Source organism: Spermophilus citellus (assembly GCF_964194105.1).
Source record: "Spermophilus citellus genome assembly, chromosome: 2".
NCBI classification, from domain to species: Eukaryota; Metazoa; Chordata; class Mammalia; order Rodentia; family Sciuridae; genus Spermophilus; species Spermophilus citellus.
In genome coordinates, this window is record NC_138183.1 from 225,506,395 (window position 1) to 225,525,023 (window position 18,629).

Consider the following 18,629-nt stretch of genomic DNA (forward strand, 5'->3'; position numbering starts at 1 on the left):
CTTTTGTGACCCAAATGTCACTTCTTCCTTTCTCTTATTTCTTTATCTTCCTTATTTCCTCTATTTTCTCTTTATTTCTTTATTTCTATTTCCTTAATCTTTTTAGCGCGCGCTCCCACTCAATCTAACTAATTCAGAATGCCCCCCTCTTGGGCGCCAATTCTACCACGCGGCCTGCGCAGTGGTTTCATTAATGAGGTTCTGGCATTCAGTTAGTTAGAAGAGATCAAAATAAAACACACAGACAGTACCTTATTTTAATGCTAGGTCCGAGACGGCTCGGTCTCCCTGTTTCCCTGCCTCCAGCCGCTCAGCAGGGCAGCGAGGATTACTCTGGGCTAGCAGGAGAGAGAGAGAGCGAACACGCCGGGGATCAGCCTTTTATTTGGGGGAAACAAGAGATTCAGGGGAGAATTCCATCCAATGAAGGTTGAGGGGGGGCTGTACTCCAAGGTCAGGGTCAGTGATTGGGTCTCCAGGGTCAGTGGTTACGCACACCCCCACACGGATGGGCTCTCTCATCAGGAAAGGGTCGGGATAACTCCGACACAGCCAGAGTGCCTCAGGCCCTTAACGGGAGTCACCCAATCACGTGTCAGAATGGCTCCCCACACTTTCTAGTGCTATGATTCTTCTGTATTAAGTGCTGGCTCTGCCACCCACTTGATGTGCATGTTTTTTCATCATTCAAACAGTCCTGTAAAGTAGGACTCCCCATTTTGCATAGGCCCGAGAGTTGAGGAAATTTGTCAGGTTGTGCTGCTGTGAAGTGACATAGTCTGGATTTCCACCCAGATCTGTCTCAGGCTTTTCAGGAGTGTGCTGTGCTACTACAGACTTCCTCAGGGGAATGGGGCACTGGAGTGGAAGGACAGTTCACTCACAGCTGCTCTGTAGCTCTGAGATGACTAGGAAATCCTGAGGAAGCTATAGAGGTGGGTGGGAGACTATGTGGCCTCATCGCCCTCTGCTGGCCAGCACAAATTTCAACTCAGCAGTGACTTCTCTTGTGTTCATTACAGACGGTTTTGATGGACCATCCACGCTTCCAGGAGCTCCAGCTCCAGCTAGAGCAGCTGACCATCCTGGGAGCTGTGCTGCTAGTCACGTTCAACATGGCAGCCCCTGGAATTTCTAGACAGGCCAATGCTGCTGAGAAACTCAAGATGATTGTGAAGATTCTGCTAACTGATATGCATCTGCCGTAAGTGGCTGGGAACTGTGGGGAAGACCTTTAGTGGATGGATGGGATTGGGGGCAGAGAGCAGATCAGAGTAGGGCCTCCCAGTGTTAGGCCCTCAAGGGGCTGAGAAGAGACCCTGATCCCCTGACTGCTCACCCGGTGAGAGCGCAGGAGAGTTAATTCAGGCAATAGGGTCAGATGTTTAGGTGTATATAATAAGGCTCTGGTATAGTGGTTTTCAGATATTTGTGATTAGGACCCACAGTAAAAAATTCATTTTCCATTATGACTTACATACATATGTAACTGAAATTAAAACCTCACAAAGATGGAACTTAACCCAGTTATGTTTGATGTATCCTAATAGTTTCTACCCAATTCTTACTCCATTAAAAAAGTACTATCTGCTGCACACTGAGTTGCTTTCACAACCAGCTAGCAGTAAAAACGCAGCCCTGGGACTGTGTAATTCAGTGTACTGCATTTGCTTAGTGTGTCCGAGGCCTTGTGTTCAACCCCCAGCCAAAAAAAAAAAAGACCAGACTTAGAGACCAACAACAACCCAGTCCCCAGGACAGTCAACTGCCCCAGCTGGAGCTCTTAGAAGAGAGAGGTCATTAGAAGAAACAAGATGATTACTCCAGAGGTACAGGTGAGATGGACTTTTCTGCTCTTTGCACATTCCTGACAGGTGTCCTGTGTTGAGTATGAACGTGTCATTTTATTGCCCAGCAGAATTCACAACTGTGGGCTTGCAGGATTCATTCAGCGAGTACTCCTACGGTGAAGCCCTGTTAGATGACTTACAGCATATGAAACATTTTGAATGGTTCTGAGTGAACCCCATATCTGACAAGGCCCAATTCAGAGGATTCTTCCAAAGATGCACCCTGGGGCATTCTCATTCTTACAAAATGGAGGGATTTTATTGTGGCGCTTGCGCAGAGGGTGGGTATGTTCAGTGCCATCTGGATGTTTCTCCGTGTTGTGAGTAGGGGTTGGCTGTTCAACTGAGGCCTAGCCCAAGGCCCTTGCCCAGGTGTAGCCAGAGGCTGTCAGCTGTGTCCCCTGCCAGTAGAACTGCTCTGCAAAACTAACAATGAGGGGCCCTGCCAGTGCTTTTGAGGAGTCTGGCCCTGTACTCCCTATCCACCCTGGCAGTCAGGGATCTGGCAAGGAGTTAAGCTGATGGAGGCAGTGAAGCCCAAGGCTTGCTCTCTCACTCCCCAGTAGTTCTACTGTACAGAGGATCTAGATCCAGAGCAAACCTTAATTTCTAATAGAGTAAGCTCAAAAAATGATAGCTTTTGTTAAAATAGCTCAAAGTTAAATGACCATCTGGTTCCCAGAGGTGCTCTAGGAGAGTCTTAGGGCCCCAGGGAATCAAGGTGCTTATTTTATTTTTTTCTTTTAAAAATAGTTAATGTGGGGCTGGGGGTGTTGCTAGGTGGTAGAATACTTGTCTAGCATGTGAGAGGCACTGGGTTTGATCCTTAGCACCACATAAAAATATAAAAAGAAAATGAAATAAAGGTATATGTTCATCTACAACTAAAAATTAAAAAAAAAATAGTTAATGTGTTGGGGATGTAACTCAGTGGTAGAGTGCTAGCCTGAGGCCCTGGGTTTCATCCCCAGTACCACTAAAAGAAAAAAGTTGGGCTGGCGTTGTGGCTCAGCGGTAGAGTGCTCACTTAGCACATGCGAGGCCCTGGGTTTGATCCTCAGCACCACATAAATAAATAAAATAAAGGTATTGTGTCCAACTACAATTAAAAAATAAATATTAAAAAAAGTTAATGCACTCAATGTTTCAAAACTCAAAAGGTATAAAAGGATATCCATTCCCATTCCATGACTACCAATTTCCTGGTATTGTGTATTCCTCCAGAGGTGTTTCAGAATATTTATAAGTCAGTTCCAGGCTTATTTCACCTCAGAGATGCTAGCAAGAACTTGTGCTTTGGTTATTTGTCTTGGGATAGTCTGAGCCCATACCCTCCTCGCAGTCCTTTCTTTTTTTTTTTTTTAATTTTTTTTTTTACTTTTTTTTTATTGGTTGTTCACAACATTACAAAGCTCTTGACATATCACATTTCATACATTAGATTGAAGTGGGTTATGAACCCCCACCTCGCAGTCCTTTCTAGTGGAAGGAAGGAAAGTCCTTTGCAGTTGGTGTGCACAGCTTGAGTGGTAAGGAGCAAGAGAGACAGCCACAGATTCCCCCTAAACACATCAATCCACTCCTTGGTGGTATCACCCTTGCCAGGCAGGGCTGATGGAGCTGGAGCACTGTATCCATGGGTTGCTTCTTCCTGTCTTCCTTTCTCTTCTCTGCTCAGTTCCTTCCATTTGGAGGATGCCCTGACTATGATCGGGGAGAAAGTATGCCTGGAGGTGAGCAGCTGCCTCTCGCTGTGTGGGTCCTCCCCCTTTTCCACGGACAAAGAGACCGCGCTCAAAGGCCAGATCCTGGCTGTGGCCAGTCCTGATGACCCTGTTCGCAGAATCATGGGTATGTTTGAGGGAAGGCATGCAGCAGGGGGTTAAGGGGAAGGCCCCTCTGAAGAAATCTGAGAGGGTTTTATGGGATAATGAGTGCTGCAGGTAAGGATGGAGTGTGATTCATCACCATTGTGATCAGGGTGATTTCAAAGATGGCAAGTGACTGCACAGCCATCATTGTCCTGAGGGTATGGACTTTGGAATCTCAAAACGTGGTTCAGAGTTCTGCTCCAGCACTTATTGTGTGGCATGGCAAGGAACTTTAAAAAGTGGATCATACCAACCACCTGCCCAGGTTACTGGGAGGACCACCTGTGAGAAGGTAGATTTGTCAGGTGCTTGCCATCACACCTGGCAGCACATGGTAAGTACTCAGTAAATAATGCAATAATTGAAATAGCTAAAAAATTAAAACTTTGATGTAAAAATTAAAAATAAAAATACTATTTAAATATTAGCTAGGCATAGTGTTGTGTGCCTATAGTCCCAGGAGACTGAGACAGGAAGATGGCTGGAGCCCAGAGGTTCAAGGCCAGCCTGGGCAACATAGCCAGTCCTCATCTCAAAATAAAATAACAAAAGGGACGGGGATGTGGCTTAGTGGTGCTTGCTGAGCGTCAGGGAGGCCCTGGGTCCAGTCCCCAGTATTACCAAAAAAATAAAAAGAAAAAAAAAATCAATATTAGCTGATTTTATCATAATAGCAGTGGTACTATGAAGAATTCTCTATTAATTAGCTTAATTTAATTATTTCATAGTATATACATGTATCAAAACATGTTGTATGCTATATATAACTTGTCAATTAATAAAGCTTGGTAGAGAAAAATTCTATTCTGGAGCTGGGGATATAGCTCAGTTGGTAGAGTGTTTGTCTTGCATGCACAAGGCCTTCCGAAGGTTCAATCCCCAGCACCACAAAAAAAAAAAAAAGAAAGAAAGAAAAAAGAGAAAAATTATATTCTGGTTGATCAAGGAATACAGTGTTCAACATTTAAAATTGAGATTGAATTAATTTTGAAGCCCTTCAAATTCTTTGAGAACAAGTGTTAAACAAATAAATAATGGAAAATTAGCAGGTATCAGTCAGAAGCTGAATAGTCTGTGGTTATATTTCAGATGCGGGACTGCTCTAAAAACTATGACTTTTTAGCTGGGCTGGTGGCATTTGCCTGTAATCCCAGCAACGTGGGAGGGTGAGTCAGGAAGATCGAGACACAGGGTCTCTAGTTTAATTCCTAGGTCCTTGATCCACTTTGAGTTGAGTTTTGTGCATGGTGAGAGATACATGCTTAATTTCATTTTGTTGCATATGGAGTTCTAGTTTTCCTAGCACCATTTGTTGAAGAGGCTATCCTTTTTTTGTCTAATTTGAGATAACCCTATTTATGTGGGTTTGTCTCTGTGTTTTCTATTCTGTACCATGGTCTACAAGTCTATTTCAGTGCCAATATCATGATGTTTTTGTTACTATTGCTCTGTAGTATAGTTTAAGTTCTGGTATAGTGATGCCACCTACTTCACTCTTCTGGCTAAGGATTGCTTTAGCTATTCTGGGTCTTTTATTTTTTCCAGATGAATTTCATGACGGCTTTTTTCTATATGAGGAATGTCATTGGGATTTTGATTAGAATTGCATTAAATCTGTATAGTGTTTTTGGTAGTATGGTCATTTTGACAATATTAATTCTGCCTGTCCAAGAACAAGGGAGATCTTTCCATCTTCTAAGGTCTTCTTTAATTTCTTTCTTTATCATTCTGTAATTTTCATTGTAAAGGTTTTTAACCTCCTTTGTTAATTGATTCCCAAGTGTTGGGTTTTTTTTTTTTTTTTTTGAGCCTATTGTAAATGGCTCCTAGTTTCTCTTTCAGAGGATTTGTCACTGATGTACAGAAATGTCTTTGATTTATGGATGTTGATTTTATATCCTGCTATTTTGCTGAATTTATTTATTGGTTCTAGAAGTTTTCTAGTGGAATTTTTTGGATCCTCTAAGTATAGAATCATGTCATTGGCAAATAGTGATAGTTTGAGTTCTTCTTTTCCTATCTCTATCCCTTTAATTTCTTTCATCTGTCTAATTGCTCTGGCTAGAGTTTCAAGTACTATATTGAACAGAAGTGTTTAAAGAGGGCATTTCTGTCTTGTTCCAGAGTTTTTAGAGGGAATGCTTTCAATTTTTCTCCATTTAGAATGATGTGGGCCTGGGGCTTAGTATAGATAGCTTTTACAATGTTGAGATATTTTCCTGTTCTCCCTAGTTTTTCTAGTGTTTTGAACATAAAGGGCTGTTGGATTTTATCAAATGCTCTTTTTGCATCTGTTGAGATGATCGTATGATTCTTATCTTTAAGTCTATTGATGTGATGAATTATATTTATTGATTTCTGTATGTTGAACCAACCTTGCATTCCTGGGGTGAATCCTACTTGATCATGGTACACTATCTTTTAAAATCTATTTTTGTATTTGATTTTCCAGAATTTTATTGAGAATTTTTTCGTCTATGTTCATTAGAGTTATTGGTCTGCACATTTTCTTTCTTTGATGTGTCTTTGCCTGGTTTTGGAATCAGGGTGATATTGGTCTCATAGAATGAGTTGGGAAGTATTCCTCTTTTTCTATTTCATGAAATAATTTGAGGAGTATTGGTATTAGTTCTTCTTTGAAGGTCTTATAGAACTCAGCTGTATGTCTGGTCCTGGGATTTTCTTTGTTGGTAGGCTTCTGATGGTGTCTTCTATTTCATTGCTTGAAATTGATCTGTTTAACTTGTGTGTGTATCATCCTGATTCAGACTGGGCACAATATAGGACTCTAGAAATTTGTCAATGCCTTTGATATTTTCTGTTTTATTGGAGTACACATTTTCAAGATAATTTATAATTATTTTCTGTATGTCTGTAGTGTTTGTTGTGATATTTCCTTTTTCATCATGGGTATTAGTAATTTGAATTTTCTCTCTCCTTCTCTTTATAAGCATAGCTAAGGGTTTATCAATTTTATTTATTTTTTCAAAGAACCAACTTTTTGTTTTATCAATTTTTTCAATTGTTTCTTTTGTTTCAATTACATTGATTTCAGCTCTGATTTTAATTATTTCCTATCTTTTACTCCTTTTGGTGTTGGTTTGTTCTTCTTTTTCTAGGGTTTTGAGATGTAGTTAAGTCATTTATTTGATGACTTTTTCTTCTTTTAAGAAATGAACTCCATGCAATGAACTTTCCTCTTAGTACTGCCTTTATAGTGTCCTAAAGATTTAGATATGTTGTGTCAGTGTTCTCATTTACCTCTAAGAATTTTTTAATCTTTGATGACTTTTGCAACCCATGGTTCATTCAGTAGTCTATTATTTAGTCTCTAGGTGTTGGAGTAGCTTCTTTTTTTTTAATTTTATCATTGATTTCTAATTTCATTCCATTATGATCTGATAGAATGCAGGGTAGTATCTCTAATTTTTTGTATTTGCTAAGAGTTACTTTGTTGCATAATGTATGGATCCATGTGCTGCTGAGAAGAAAGGGTATTCGTACACTGAAGGATGAAATATTCTATATATGTCTGTTAAATCTAAGTTATTGATTGTATTATTGAGTTCTGTAGTTTAGTTTTTTTGTTTAGCTTTTGTTTAGAAGATCTATCCAGTGGTGAAAGAGGTGTGTTAAAGTCACCCAAAATTATTGTGTTGTCGTCTATTTGACTCTTGAACTTGAGATGAGTTTGTTTGATGAACGTGGATGCTCCATTGTTTGGGGCATATGTATTTATAATTGTTATGCCTTGTTGGTGTATGGTTCCCTTAAGCAGTATGACATGTCCATCTTTATCCCTTTTGATTAACTTTGGCTTGAAGTCTACTTTATTTGCTATGAGGTTGGAAACCCCTGCTTGTTTCTGCAGTCCATGTGAGTGGTATGTTTTTTCCTAACCTTTCACTTTCATTCTGTGGATGTCTTTTTCTATGAGATGAGTCTCTTGGAGGCAGCATATTATTGGGTCCTTTTTTTTTTTCGAAATCCAATCTGCCAGTATGTGTCTTTTGATTGGTGAGTTTAGGCCATTAACATTCAGGGTTATTATTGAGACATGATTTGTTTTCCAAGTTATATTTGTGTATTTTTATTATTCAACTTGATTTGGTTTCTCCTTTGATTGGTTTTTTTGTTAATACATCCCTTTGCTGATTTTCATTATTATTTTTCATTTCTTCCTCATGGAGTATTTTACCAAGGATGTTCTGCAGTGCAGGCTTTCTAGTTGTAAATTCTTTTAACTTTTGTTTATCATGGAAGGTTTTTATTTCATCATCAAATCTAAAGCTTAATTTTGATGGATATAAGATTATTGGTTGGTATCCATTTCTTTCAGAGCTTGGTATATGTTGTTCCAGGATCTTCTAGTCTGGGTTGAAAAATCTGCAGATATCCTAATCAATTACATTTCTCCCTAAATGTAATCTGATTCCTTTCTCTTGTTGCTTTTAAAATTCTCTCTTTATCCTGTATGTTAGGCATTTTCTTTATAATGTACCTTGGTGTGGATCTGTTTTGATTTTGTATATTTGGTGTCCTATAAGTCTCTTGAATTTGGTTTTCCAATTCATTCTTCATGTTTGGAAAATTTTGTGATATTATTTCATTGGATAGGTTGCTTATTCCTTTGATTTAGAACTCTGTGCGTTCCTCTATCCCAGTAATTCTTATATTTGGTCTTTTGAATGTTCTGCTCATGGTTTCTTACCATCTTTACTGTGTGGTCAACATTCTTTCCAATTATATATTTTGTCTTCATTTTCTGAGGTCCTGTCTTCCAAGTGATATAATCTGTTGGTGATGCTTTCTCTTGAGCTTTTAATTTGGTTTATTGTTTCTTTCATTGCAATTATTTTTTTTCAGAACCTCTTTCTTCTTATTGATGTAATCTTTTGCTTCCTATATTTTCTTATGTAGCTCTTTATCAAATGATCTTTTATTGCCTGTATTTGCTGTCTTATATCATCCTTTAATTCACAGAACATTTTAATTATATACATCCTGAACTCCCTGTCTGACATTTCTTCTGACATTACAAGAATGTAATGTCTTGGTTTGTTGGGGGCACTTTCTTCCCTTGTTTTTTCATGTTGTCCATGTGTCTTCCCTTCTAGCACTGTGGATCTGAGGCATTACAGTTTTTACCCTATAGGCTTATAGTGTCCCTGCAGGCTTCCAGTACCTCTCTTTTACGGGGGAGAACAATGTGAACAGATCCCAACAGAAACAATATACAACCTTAAACCAATTAGCTGCTATAAAGACGTTTACGGTTTTGTAACAATATACAGAAATGGTAAGTTCAGTTATAATCTACAATATAAACAATAGGTTTGCAGAAGGGTTTATAATTTCGAATGGTAGACAAAGAACTAGGGGTGAGGTGTAGGATAAGATGTTGGGTGTGGGGGCCAGGGTGTGGCTCAGTGGTAGAGCACTCGTCTAGCACGTGCAAGGCCCTGGGTTCGATCCTCAGCATCACATAAAAATAAATAAATAAAATAAAGGTATTGTGTCCAACTACAACTAAAAAATCAAAAACTAAAAAAAAAATGTTGAGGGCTGGGGATGTGGCTCAAGTGGTGGCGCGCTCGCCTGGCATGCGTGCGGCCCGGGTTCGATCCTCAGCACCACATACCAACAAAGATGTTGTGTCCGCCGAGAACTAAAAAATAAATATTAAAAAAATTCTCTCTCTCTCTCTCTCCTCTCTCTCTCTTTAAAAAAAAAAAATGTTGAGGGGCTAGGAGGTGAGGATATAGAGTTATTGGATCTTAGCGTGAAAGAGAAATCTAAAGAAAATGGTTAGTAGCAGGAGAAGAGAGAGAGAGTGATTTGGGGGAGACAAGTAAATGGGAAGACGGTGGAGTACAAAAAATAAACATAAATATTAAGAAAAATTTAAAAATGTAAAAATAGGAGATAAAAGAATATACACCACTGCTGTAATATACTATTCAGACATTCCAGTCTTCAGTAGCCTAATTCATGGAAAGTGCTTGGTTTCACAAATGTTGGGGATGTGAGGGCGGGAGAAGAGAGAGAGAAAAAAAAAAATCTCAGGAAAATACAAGGTTGTTTCTGTTGGAGATCAGTATCTTTCCAACTTCCCTTCTCATCCAGTCGGTGGGGTTGTCTGTTGTTTGCTGGTGTCTCCACCCTCAGGATGGTGAAGGTTATTAGTGGGGAGAGTTAGTCTTGGGGGCGGAGCTCCTAGAGGTGGGTTATAGCACTTGCTGTCCCAGTGGGAGATTGCACCCCAAGGATCTCCTTGGGCCTGATAATGTGAAGTGGGCGCCTGGTCTTATCTCCTTATCCCCTATAGACTTCGCAATTCCTAATCTCTAATTTAGTCTCTAAACTGTATCTCACCCATCCACCACCCCTCTTCTACTTCCCAATCAGGAACCTTTCTCTTCAGAGGTCTTGGGGGCTGTGCACCTGTCACGGAAAGCTGTTTTATCTTGAGCAGTTCACAACCCTGTTTTGTGAGCTTCGGCCACTTAGCCTCAAGCACTGTGCTGGGTTAGCGGCTGCCGGGCAGAGGGGGGAGTTGGGGACTTTCCGTACCTTGATAGTACTCCTAAACTCCAGCCGGTGTTCCGAGTTGGGAGTCAATCAATGATGGCGACGAAGGTGTCCCATGATGGAGGCAGCTGCTTTCAGCAATGGGGTGTTGGGTCGGGTGGGACTGGGCGATGCGTTGAGCAACGTGTTCAGAGATGCATCCCTGTGGCCTGCAGTATTGTGGCTGGTGGCTGTCTCCTGATCCGGTGCAGTGTCCCCAGGTGCAGGCTTACAGCATGTAGGGTTGCAGTGCCCCAAGATGGAGGCAACTGGGGGAGCCTCACATTGGTAAATGGGGTCCACATGGGAGTGGCGCCAGAATTCCTGCACAGGTCGGTGGCCAAAAGTCCTACACAGGTGCTAATAATGCCAGTGGTCCTACTCGGACACCCAAAGATCCTGTGTGAAAGAGTGACCGGGAGTCCTGCACAGCACTGCAGCCATGTGGGAGCAGTTGTTGGGGGTCCTCTAATCACTCACAGAGAAACAGTATTCCCACTACTTGAATCCCAAGTCCCCGAGCACAGAGATTGCAGCCTCCCTCTAGCCCGCCGTCTTGGATCAAGCCTCAGTGTATATATATAGTTTTAAGCTTACTTTATCCCAGCCCTTTGTTGGTGACAGTTTAGTGAGTCACTGAAGAGGCAGCTCCTGCAGATCTTGCAGAGCCCTTGGATCGTTAGTGATTATTCTTGGTCTTGGTAGAAGGCAGAGAAGTGTCTGGAAAGAGGTCTGGGAAGGTGCTTCTCATCCTGCCATCTCGGTTGTGTTGTTTTTCTGGTACCGGGGATTGAGCCCATGGGTGCTTGACCACTGGGCCATTCCCAAGCCCTTTTCTATTTTTTATTTTTTGAGATAGAGTCTCGCTAAGTTGCTGAGGCTGGCTTTGAACTCACGATACTCCTGTCTTACGAGTCCTGAGCCACTGGGAGGGGGCAAGTGTGCACCACCATGCCAAGCACATCTTGGTAGTTTTCTAATAGCCAGTTAATACATGTGGGGATCGCAAGCAGCCACTAGGTAGGATGGTAAGAGGAGCTGCACTTCTGGATGAAACTTCCAGCTCAGGAAACTTAAAGAACCAGACTCCCTCAGGATCAGGAGAGCTGGGGCAGGTCAGCAGCAGCTTCACTGTCAGTGTGGAGTTGGGTTCAGAAAGTATAAGTTGTTTGCACCAAAGAGGATACTCTTGCCCTAGGGCTGAGATATGTCATTTGAAAAGGTCTATTCAATATAAATGTCCATATTGTTTTTATAATAAAACCTATAAGAATTATGACTTGATTAAATCTTGTTTGACCAATAGTAAAGTGCAAAAGCCTGGTAGAGGGAAAAGGGCTAAAAAATGCATTAGCTGAAGTTATCCTCCAAGTAGAATAAGTTTGCAAATGTCCACGACTTTTGTGACCTTCCATTGTCAGCGCCAAAGAAAGAAGCTCATGGTCCTTTCGTGTGAGTATAGTAGGAAAAAAATAGATCATAAGTCAGTGGTGCCAGAATCATCATCATCTTCATCTCCTCCTCCTCCTCCTCCTTCTTACTCCTCATTTGCACTTGGGATTGAACTAAGGGCTTTGCACATGCTAGACAAGCTATCTACCACTAAACTATGTCCCCAGCCTAGCCTTAAACTTGTGATCTTCCTGCTTTAACTTCCAAGTAGCTGGGATTACAGGCATGTGCCATCTCACCTGGCTCTCTTCCTTTTTCAAATTCTTAATTCTAGCTTCATTTTCCTTTGTGTGTGATCTCAGCAGTGGCTAAGGTTGGTTTCAGCGTGCTTGCTCCTCGGAGCAGAACATGTCAGGTCTTTTCTCTGTTTACTCCATCTGTACGTGTGTTCTTGCGTTGCACATGTGGTTTGATCTTCTCCTGGGGGCCAGATATCACGCCAGGCCCTGTGCTGGGTGCTGAGGAGAGAATGATAAACAAGTTAAGTACAGTTGTTGTCTTCCGGAAGCCAATCATCCTCGGGGGAGAGAAAACGTGGGTGGCCGTGGATGAGTGTTCAGACATGCAAGGTGCTGAGTGTCTGATCTAGGGGATTAATGGAGAAGACTTCCCCAAAGAGATGATGGTTAAGCTAAGAACTGAAGCATAATCAGAAGATTGTAAAGCCACCCTCAATGAGAAACAAGTAATCCTTTTCTTTTCCATGACAGAATCCCGAATCCTGACCTTCTTGGAAACCTACCTTGCCTCGGGTCATCAGAAGCCATTGCCCTCAGTTCCCGGGGGACTGGGTCCAGTCCAGAAAGAGCTGGAGGAAATTGCTGTTAAATTCATTCGTCTGGTCAACTATAACAAGATGGTGTTTTGCCCCTACTATGATGTGATCCTCAGTAAGATCCTCCACAGATCCTAACACGTGCACGCCCTACAGCAGCAGTATTAGCACTTGCCTCCGAACACCTGTTCTCAACTGTACCGTTGCTTTGGAAAATGGCTATGTAGTACATTTAACAGCACTGACTCCAAAGGAAAGGATGTTGTGTATCACTGTTGACAAGACTTGTTGAAGAATGCACTGAATTCTATTTTGAGAGATTGTATTTATGAGTGCAAGTTTACAAATCAAAGAAGCTTTTTGTTATCTTGAGTTTTGTAGGTAACAGCCAGCATTGAAGGAGTTGGCAATCCGTTTCCACTCTTGTTCCATCGTGATTGTAGCAGCCACGTCCTCCCAAGGAGACTGGGACATCTCTCTTCTTTGATCTGGGTAGTTTTTTTTTTTTTTTTCCCCTTCAGGTGTCCCATGCTGACAGCTACTAGGAGTGAAAGAGACCAACCCATGACTTTACCTCTTGCCCCTCCCTCCGGGTAATTTGTGGTAGAAGGGCTATATGTAGTCTTACTGCTTTTTTCCACCTCCATTTATACTTCCTGCTGTGCCTAGCCTAACCAGGGCTCCAGAACTCTTGTTCTAGAGCAGTTATTTGATTTTTTAAAACTGTTCTATTGGGCTGGGAACGTAGCACATCTATAAAGGCTGGCCTAACATGCACAAAGCCCTGGTTTTGATCCCCAGCATCACGAAAAGAAAAAACAAAAACTACACAGGATGGGCACGGTGGTGTATGCCTGTAGGCTCAGCTACTAAGGAGGCTGAAGCAGGAGGATCATTTGGGCCCAAGAGTTCAGGGCCAACCTGGGCAGTGTAGACTCTGTCTTACTTAAAAAAAAAAAAAAAAAGCTTGTTCTTTTCCTCAGAATTATTCCTAAGCCTAAATGATAGAAATGAAGGCTTAGGGGATTCAAAGAAGGAAATTTTTTTACCTTTAAGCCTTGGAAGTTAAGGATGAAATTTTAAAGATATATATATATATAAATACACACACACATATATGTATATATATATGTATACATCTTTATATGTATATATACATACATATCTTTATATGTATGTGTATATATAATTTAGCATAACATGAAAGGAGAAATATTGTCTGAGGATTTTATTGAAAAATTTACCCTGGTATAATGCACAGATGTGTTGATTTCATTAAAATTCTGAAATTAAATTTAAGTATTTTTAGGTATTTGAGTAGTAATTTTCAGGGAACTTCAGTGGCCAGAATTCCTGACATACCCTGTGACTGTGAGAGCAATTTGGGTTTCACAGATGATTTGTTCTGTTAAAAAAAAAAAAAAAAAAAACTGTGTCTATGTGTGTATGTGTACTTTAGAAAGGACATTATGTAAGAAGCAGAGTCATGAAGTTGTTGAGTGACCTCCAGCTGCCAGAGGTGCAAGAATTAAAATAATGCCAAGAATCCCTTTACTAGCCCTGCTTGGGGTTGACAGGGTGAAAGGACAAGAGAAATGTTCACTCCATAGACTGTCGAGTGATACCAGAGCTGATAAGGCCTGGTTAGCCAGGTGCAGTGCTGCACACCTGTAATCCCAGCTACTCAGGAGGTGAGGCAGGGGGGTCACAGGTTCAAGGCCAAACTTGGCAATTTAGTGAGATTGTTTCAAATGAAATTTAAAAGGAACTGGGGGTGTAGCTCAGTGTAGAGTACGCCTGGTTCATCTCCTAGTACCACAAAACAGTCATGTTGGGGATGTGATGGATTCCTCCTAGTATATGCTACAAACTGCTCTCATGCTGCTTCTTGCACTAAAAAAGATATGCTGCATTATGTAGTTTGGAAATTCATTAAAGTTTAGACTCAAGGACAAATTTTCCCTGGTTGATTTAGAGGGATAAGACTTGATAAGGGCATAAGAGTCATTCCGTGGGGCTGGGGTAGAGCTCGGTGGGGGAGTACCTGCTTAGCATGTGCAAGGCCTGGGTTCCATCCCCAGTACCTCGCCAAAAGAAAGAAAGGAAAAAAAAGCCATTCAGAAATAACAGTATATAAAGACTTGGACAAGAAGGTAGAAGAAACTGGGAGCCATTTCTGAATACCCTGGGAAAGCCAGCAGCTTTTCTGAGCAACCAGGGCATAGGCCACATTTTACTGAAGGCAGTTGTTTTCTCTGGTCCTTCCATTCAAGGAAAGGCGGTGATTTCTGTTTCTCAAGGAAGACTCAATGATATTGATCAGAGGGAGGAGAGCAGGTACCTGTGAGAAGGCATCAGACCCAGAGTATCAGAATCTGTTCTGCTCTTGGTATTTCTGTGATAGCTGATCTCATGCCCAGGGTATTGATCTTGGGAGCTTAGGTAGAAATTAGCATAGATAGCATTGCTTCTAATCTGTAATATGGCAAGTTAAAAAGAGCCAGGTGTATATATGGTCCCAGGCAGGAGAATCTGGGGTCACTGTAAATAGGCAGACTGGCCATGTTTCAGGTGAGTACTTTAAAAGAAAAAAATTCCACCTTTTGTAGTGTGTGCAGTGTGGTCCCTTCTGGAGTCCTTCCTTTGAGGCAGAGGTCGCTCTGTGGCAGCACTTGTTGGTGGTGAGTTAGGTGCCTGGGCTGCACCCAGGGGCAGTGCTCTTTGCCTGCTTCAGCTGCAAAGTGTTAGGGAGCTCTTGCTGCCCTCGGAGGATGAGGAGGGGTGCTCCATCCAGCTGAAAATACTCTAGGAAGATACTTTTCCTAGAGTATCTTCCTGAATCTCAAAAAACTCCTTTCTCTTTAAGAGTTAACGCTTACAAATCCCCCCCCCCCCATTCCTGGGTTCCTATATTGGCAGAGTTGAGTTCGTACTGTTGGAAATCTGATAATCTGATGCGTATCTAGCAAAGAGCCTCACAGTGGGCATCCCTACCTCAGTATACCCCAGTGGAGTTCCACCACCTGTGGAAGATAAGTGAGCTGATTTTCTTCCTGGGATCTCATAGACTTAACAGGACGGCTAGGAAAAAATCCATTTAGTTCGTTTAGTCACTCAGGAAACACATCCACTTGCTCCTCCCTCTACAGCCTCCCTCCCACACAAACATCCTTTGCAGTAATCTTTTTTGAAAATTGAATTAATTATTGCACTAAATGGTTGGATTTGGCCTGATTTCCTGTCTGACAGGTTTGTGGAGATGAGTGTCTTTCCATGACATTGCTGTTGATTCGGGAGTGCTTTATCACGTGTGGTAGGACTGAGTGCCTGGAGAACGAGCTCTGTGTCTCCAAGCCTCTTGGATTTCACTGTCATGGTTGACTTGACTGTTGAGAGCAGGAACTACTTACTGCTTTGTTGGCTCCACACCAGGTGGATAGACTCTTAATCTAGGTGTTTGTAAAATCTCCTTCCATTGAAAGCTCACTGCAAAATGGGATCATTTATGAAACCATAAAACCCAAATATAAATACAGGTCAGGTAAGGACCGCACTGAAGTGGTGTTTTATTGATTAAATGCAGTACGTAGACAGGAATTTTTTTCTCTAGGAAGAAAAGTTACTAATAATTGTGTCTTCCTAGGCGTATGCTGTGCACTTACAGGCAGGCAGTTCTGAGGGGGCTCCTCAGCGGTTCTGTTTGTGTGGAGGAGCTTATTTTCGTCTCTTCAAAGCCTTAGGACTCCTGGGAATAGAGCAAGTATTGTGGCCACCAACTCTCCTGCTGTTTCAAAGGGACCAGGTGTTTGTGTCTGATTTCCAGTGACCTTTTAGCATCCTCTGATCTATATGTATAACATTTGTGTTTCTTTTTTTTAAGAGAGGGAGAGAGAGAGAATTTTTTATTTAATATTTATTTCTTAGTTCTCGGCGGACACAACATCTTTGTTGGTATGTGGTGCTGAGGATCGAACCCGGGCTGCATGCATGCCAGGCGAGCGCGCTACCGCTTGAGCCACATCCCCAGCCCAACATTTGTGTTTCATTTTGAGACAGGGAAGTCAAGAGGAAAGACAGGGCGCTGTCAAGAAACCAGGGATCTGATCTCTTATGTACTGGCGGGTACCAGCTCTGGCAAATCAGGGCCCATTTCCCACACTTATAAAATGAAAAGACTAACCTTGGTCTTTAATAAGCTCCCTTCCAGTTGTGACATTTGGTGATGGCAGGATTGTACACAAAGCTTGAATGAGAGGAAGATCCTGGTTTGAGTGTTTTCCTCTGTTGTCTTCTGATTGTATGATACTGGACCAGTCATTCTCCCTTGGGCCTCATTGTTTTCATCTATAAAATGGGAACACAGTATACTGACACTGTTGCTGGGAGGACTAAATTAGATAATGGTTATTAAAATGTTTTGTATATGGAAAGGGGCTAAAAATTGCATTATTAACGATTTAAGAAATATATAAACCTCTGCCTGTGGGTCTGCATCTGCTGTTCAGCGGTTAGTGTCCACTTCCCTGGAGTGGATTAGGTTTTGCAGACCTGCAGGGAGCATTCTTGCTGTCCTCTCTTAGGACTGTTGTCTGCCGCCACCGCCACAGTCTTATTTTTACTTGTCTCCCGAGCTCACCTTCACCCCAGGGACCTCTCCTTATCTCAACTTATTTGAACTAAGTGAACGCATGAATGGAGAATGAGTGGTAATGGATGGGCCATGAAATCTGTACTTAAAGGCACTATCTCATATAAAAACAATCTAAATAAATAACTACAAACAATATTTGCAGTTGTGTATTTACATTGGGTTTTGTGTTATACAGTTATTTTAACCGATAACCTTTTCAAAGCAACTTTATGGAGCGGGAAAGGATCTATCTTCTTTAAGCTCAATAAGTTCTAAACCCTCTCTATTATCCTATCAAAGATCACTTGTACTTTTGGGGAAAAAAAAAAAAGAGTCCTAAAAATAAGTGTCATTAGATGAAACACAGAATTTACTAAAACTATTCTTCAAGTGGGTTTCTGTCACACCTGACTTGTATGTGCTGCCTCCTGACTCTAAGACCCCAGCCCTTTTTGTTTTTTATTTTGAGATAGGGTCTCACTAAAATGGTGAGGGTCTCACTAAAATGGTGAGGGTCTCACTAAAATGGTGAGGGTCTTGCTAAGTTGCTGAGGCTGGCCTCAAACTTGTGATCCTCCTGCCTCAGACTCCTGAATCTCTGGGATTACAGATATATGCCACCACAACTGACAATGTTGGGAACTATGAAATGCAATTTCTGACTTAAAAATAACCTTAAAATTGGGTTGGGGTTGTGGCTCAGTGGTGGAGCGCTTGCCCATATATGAGGCACTAGGTTTGATCCTCAGCACCACATAAAAAAATAAAATGATATTTTAAAAAACCCTTAAAATTGAATACTACTCTCTCTCTCCCTCCCCCCTCCCCCCTCCCCCTCCTCATCCTTCCCCCTCCTCCCCTCTCCCCCTTATTCATGTTGCCTCTGCTTTTTAAAGCACTGTCATCTTTCTGATCTAAGCAGAACTTTGGTCAGTGCTCATACAGGGAAGAAACTTTTTAGTAAAAGACTGAATTGTTTCTCTTCTGTTTATTTTTGAGATGGGGTCTTCCCAGGCTGGCCTAGAACTCTTTTTTTTTTTTTTTTATTGGTTGTTCACAACATTACGAAGCTCTTGACATATCATATTTCATACATTAGATTGAAGTGGGTTATGAACCCCCAATTTTACCCCAAATGCAGATTGGCCTAGAACTCTTGGGCTCAAGGGATCCTTCTGCCTCAAGCTCCCCAAGTGACTGGGACAACAGGCATGTGCCACTGCACCCGGCTTTTTTCTTGACTTTTGTTCCCAAAGTTTGGTAAGCTGACATTTTGATAATATGAATGTTTAAGATTTTATGAAAATCATTTAACTTAGTAACTGAATTTTATTACTTGGTATGACTGATTTCAGAGGCTCTTAAAATTTTTATTAAATAAAGCGTAAGTTTACTTGCTTTATCTCACAGTCAAGGAAGAATTACCAATTTAAATGAAGTTTGCTTTGGGAATGGAACAAAACAATGTATGAACCTGGTAA

General features: G+C 41.5%; 1 protein-coding gene across 9 annotated transcripts in view; it reads left to right on the forward strand.

Moving 5' to 3' along the window:
* Positions 1-17,559, forward strand: part of TCP11L1 (t-complex 11 like 1) — a 60,133-nt gene extending 42,574 nt beyond the window's left edge. For 6 of the 9 annotated variants that reach the window (XM_081278534.1, XM_081278533.1, XM_081278537.1 and 3 more), the window contains 3 exons: positions 1,023-1,204; positions 3,529-3,701; positions 12,454-17,556. In XM_081278534.1, the coding sequence (XP_081134660.1) occupies positions 1,023-1,204; positions 3,529-3,701; positions 12,454-12,656 (558 nt within the window). In that variant the 3' untranslated portion in view covers positions 12,657-17,556. Of the gene's footprint in view, positions 1-1,022; positions 1,205-1,675; positions 1,836-3,528; positions 3,702-12,453 lie in introns of those variants that run through there. The other 3 variants (XM_081278540.1, XM_081278539.1, XM_081278541.1) reach the window with 2 other exon arrangements.
* The last annotated feature ends 1,070 nt before the right edge of the window (positions 17,560-18,629 follow it).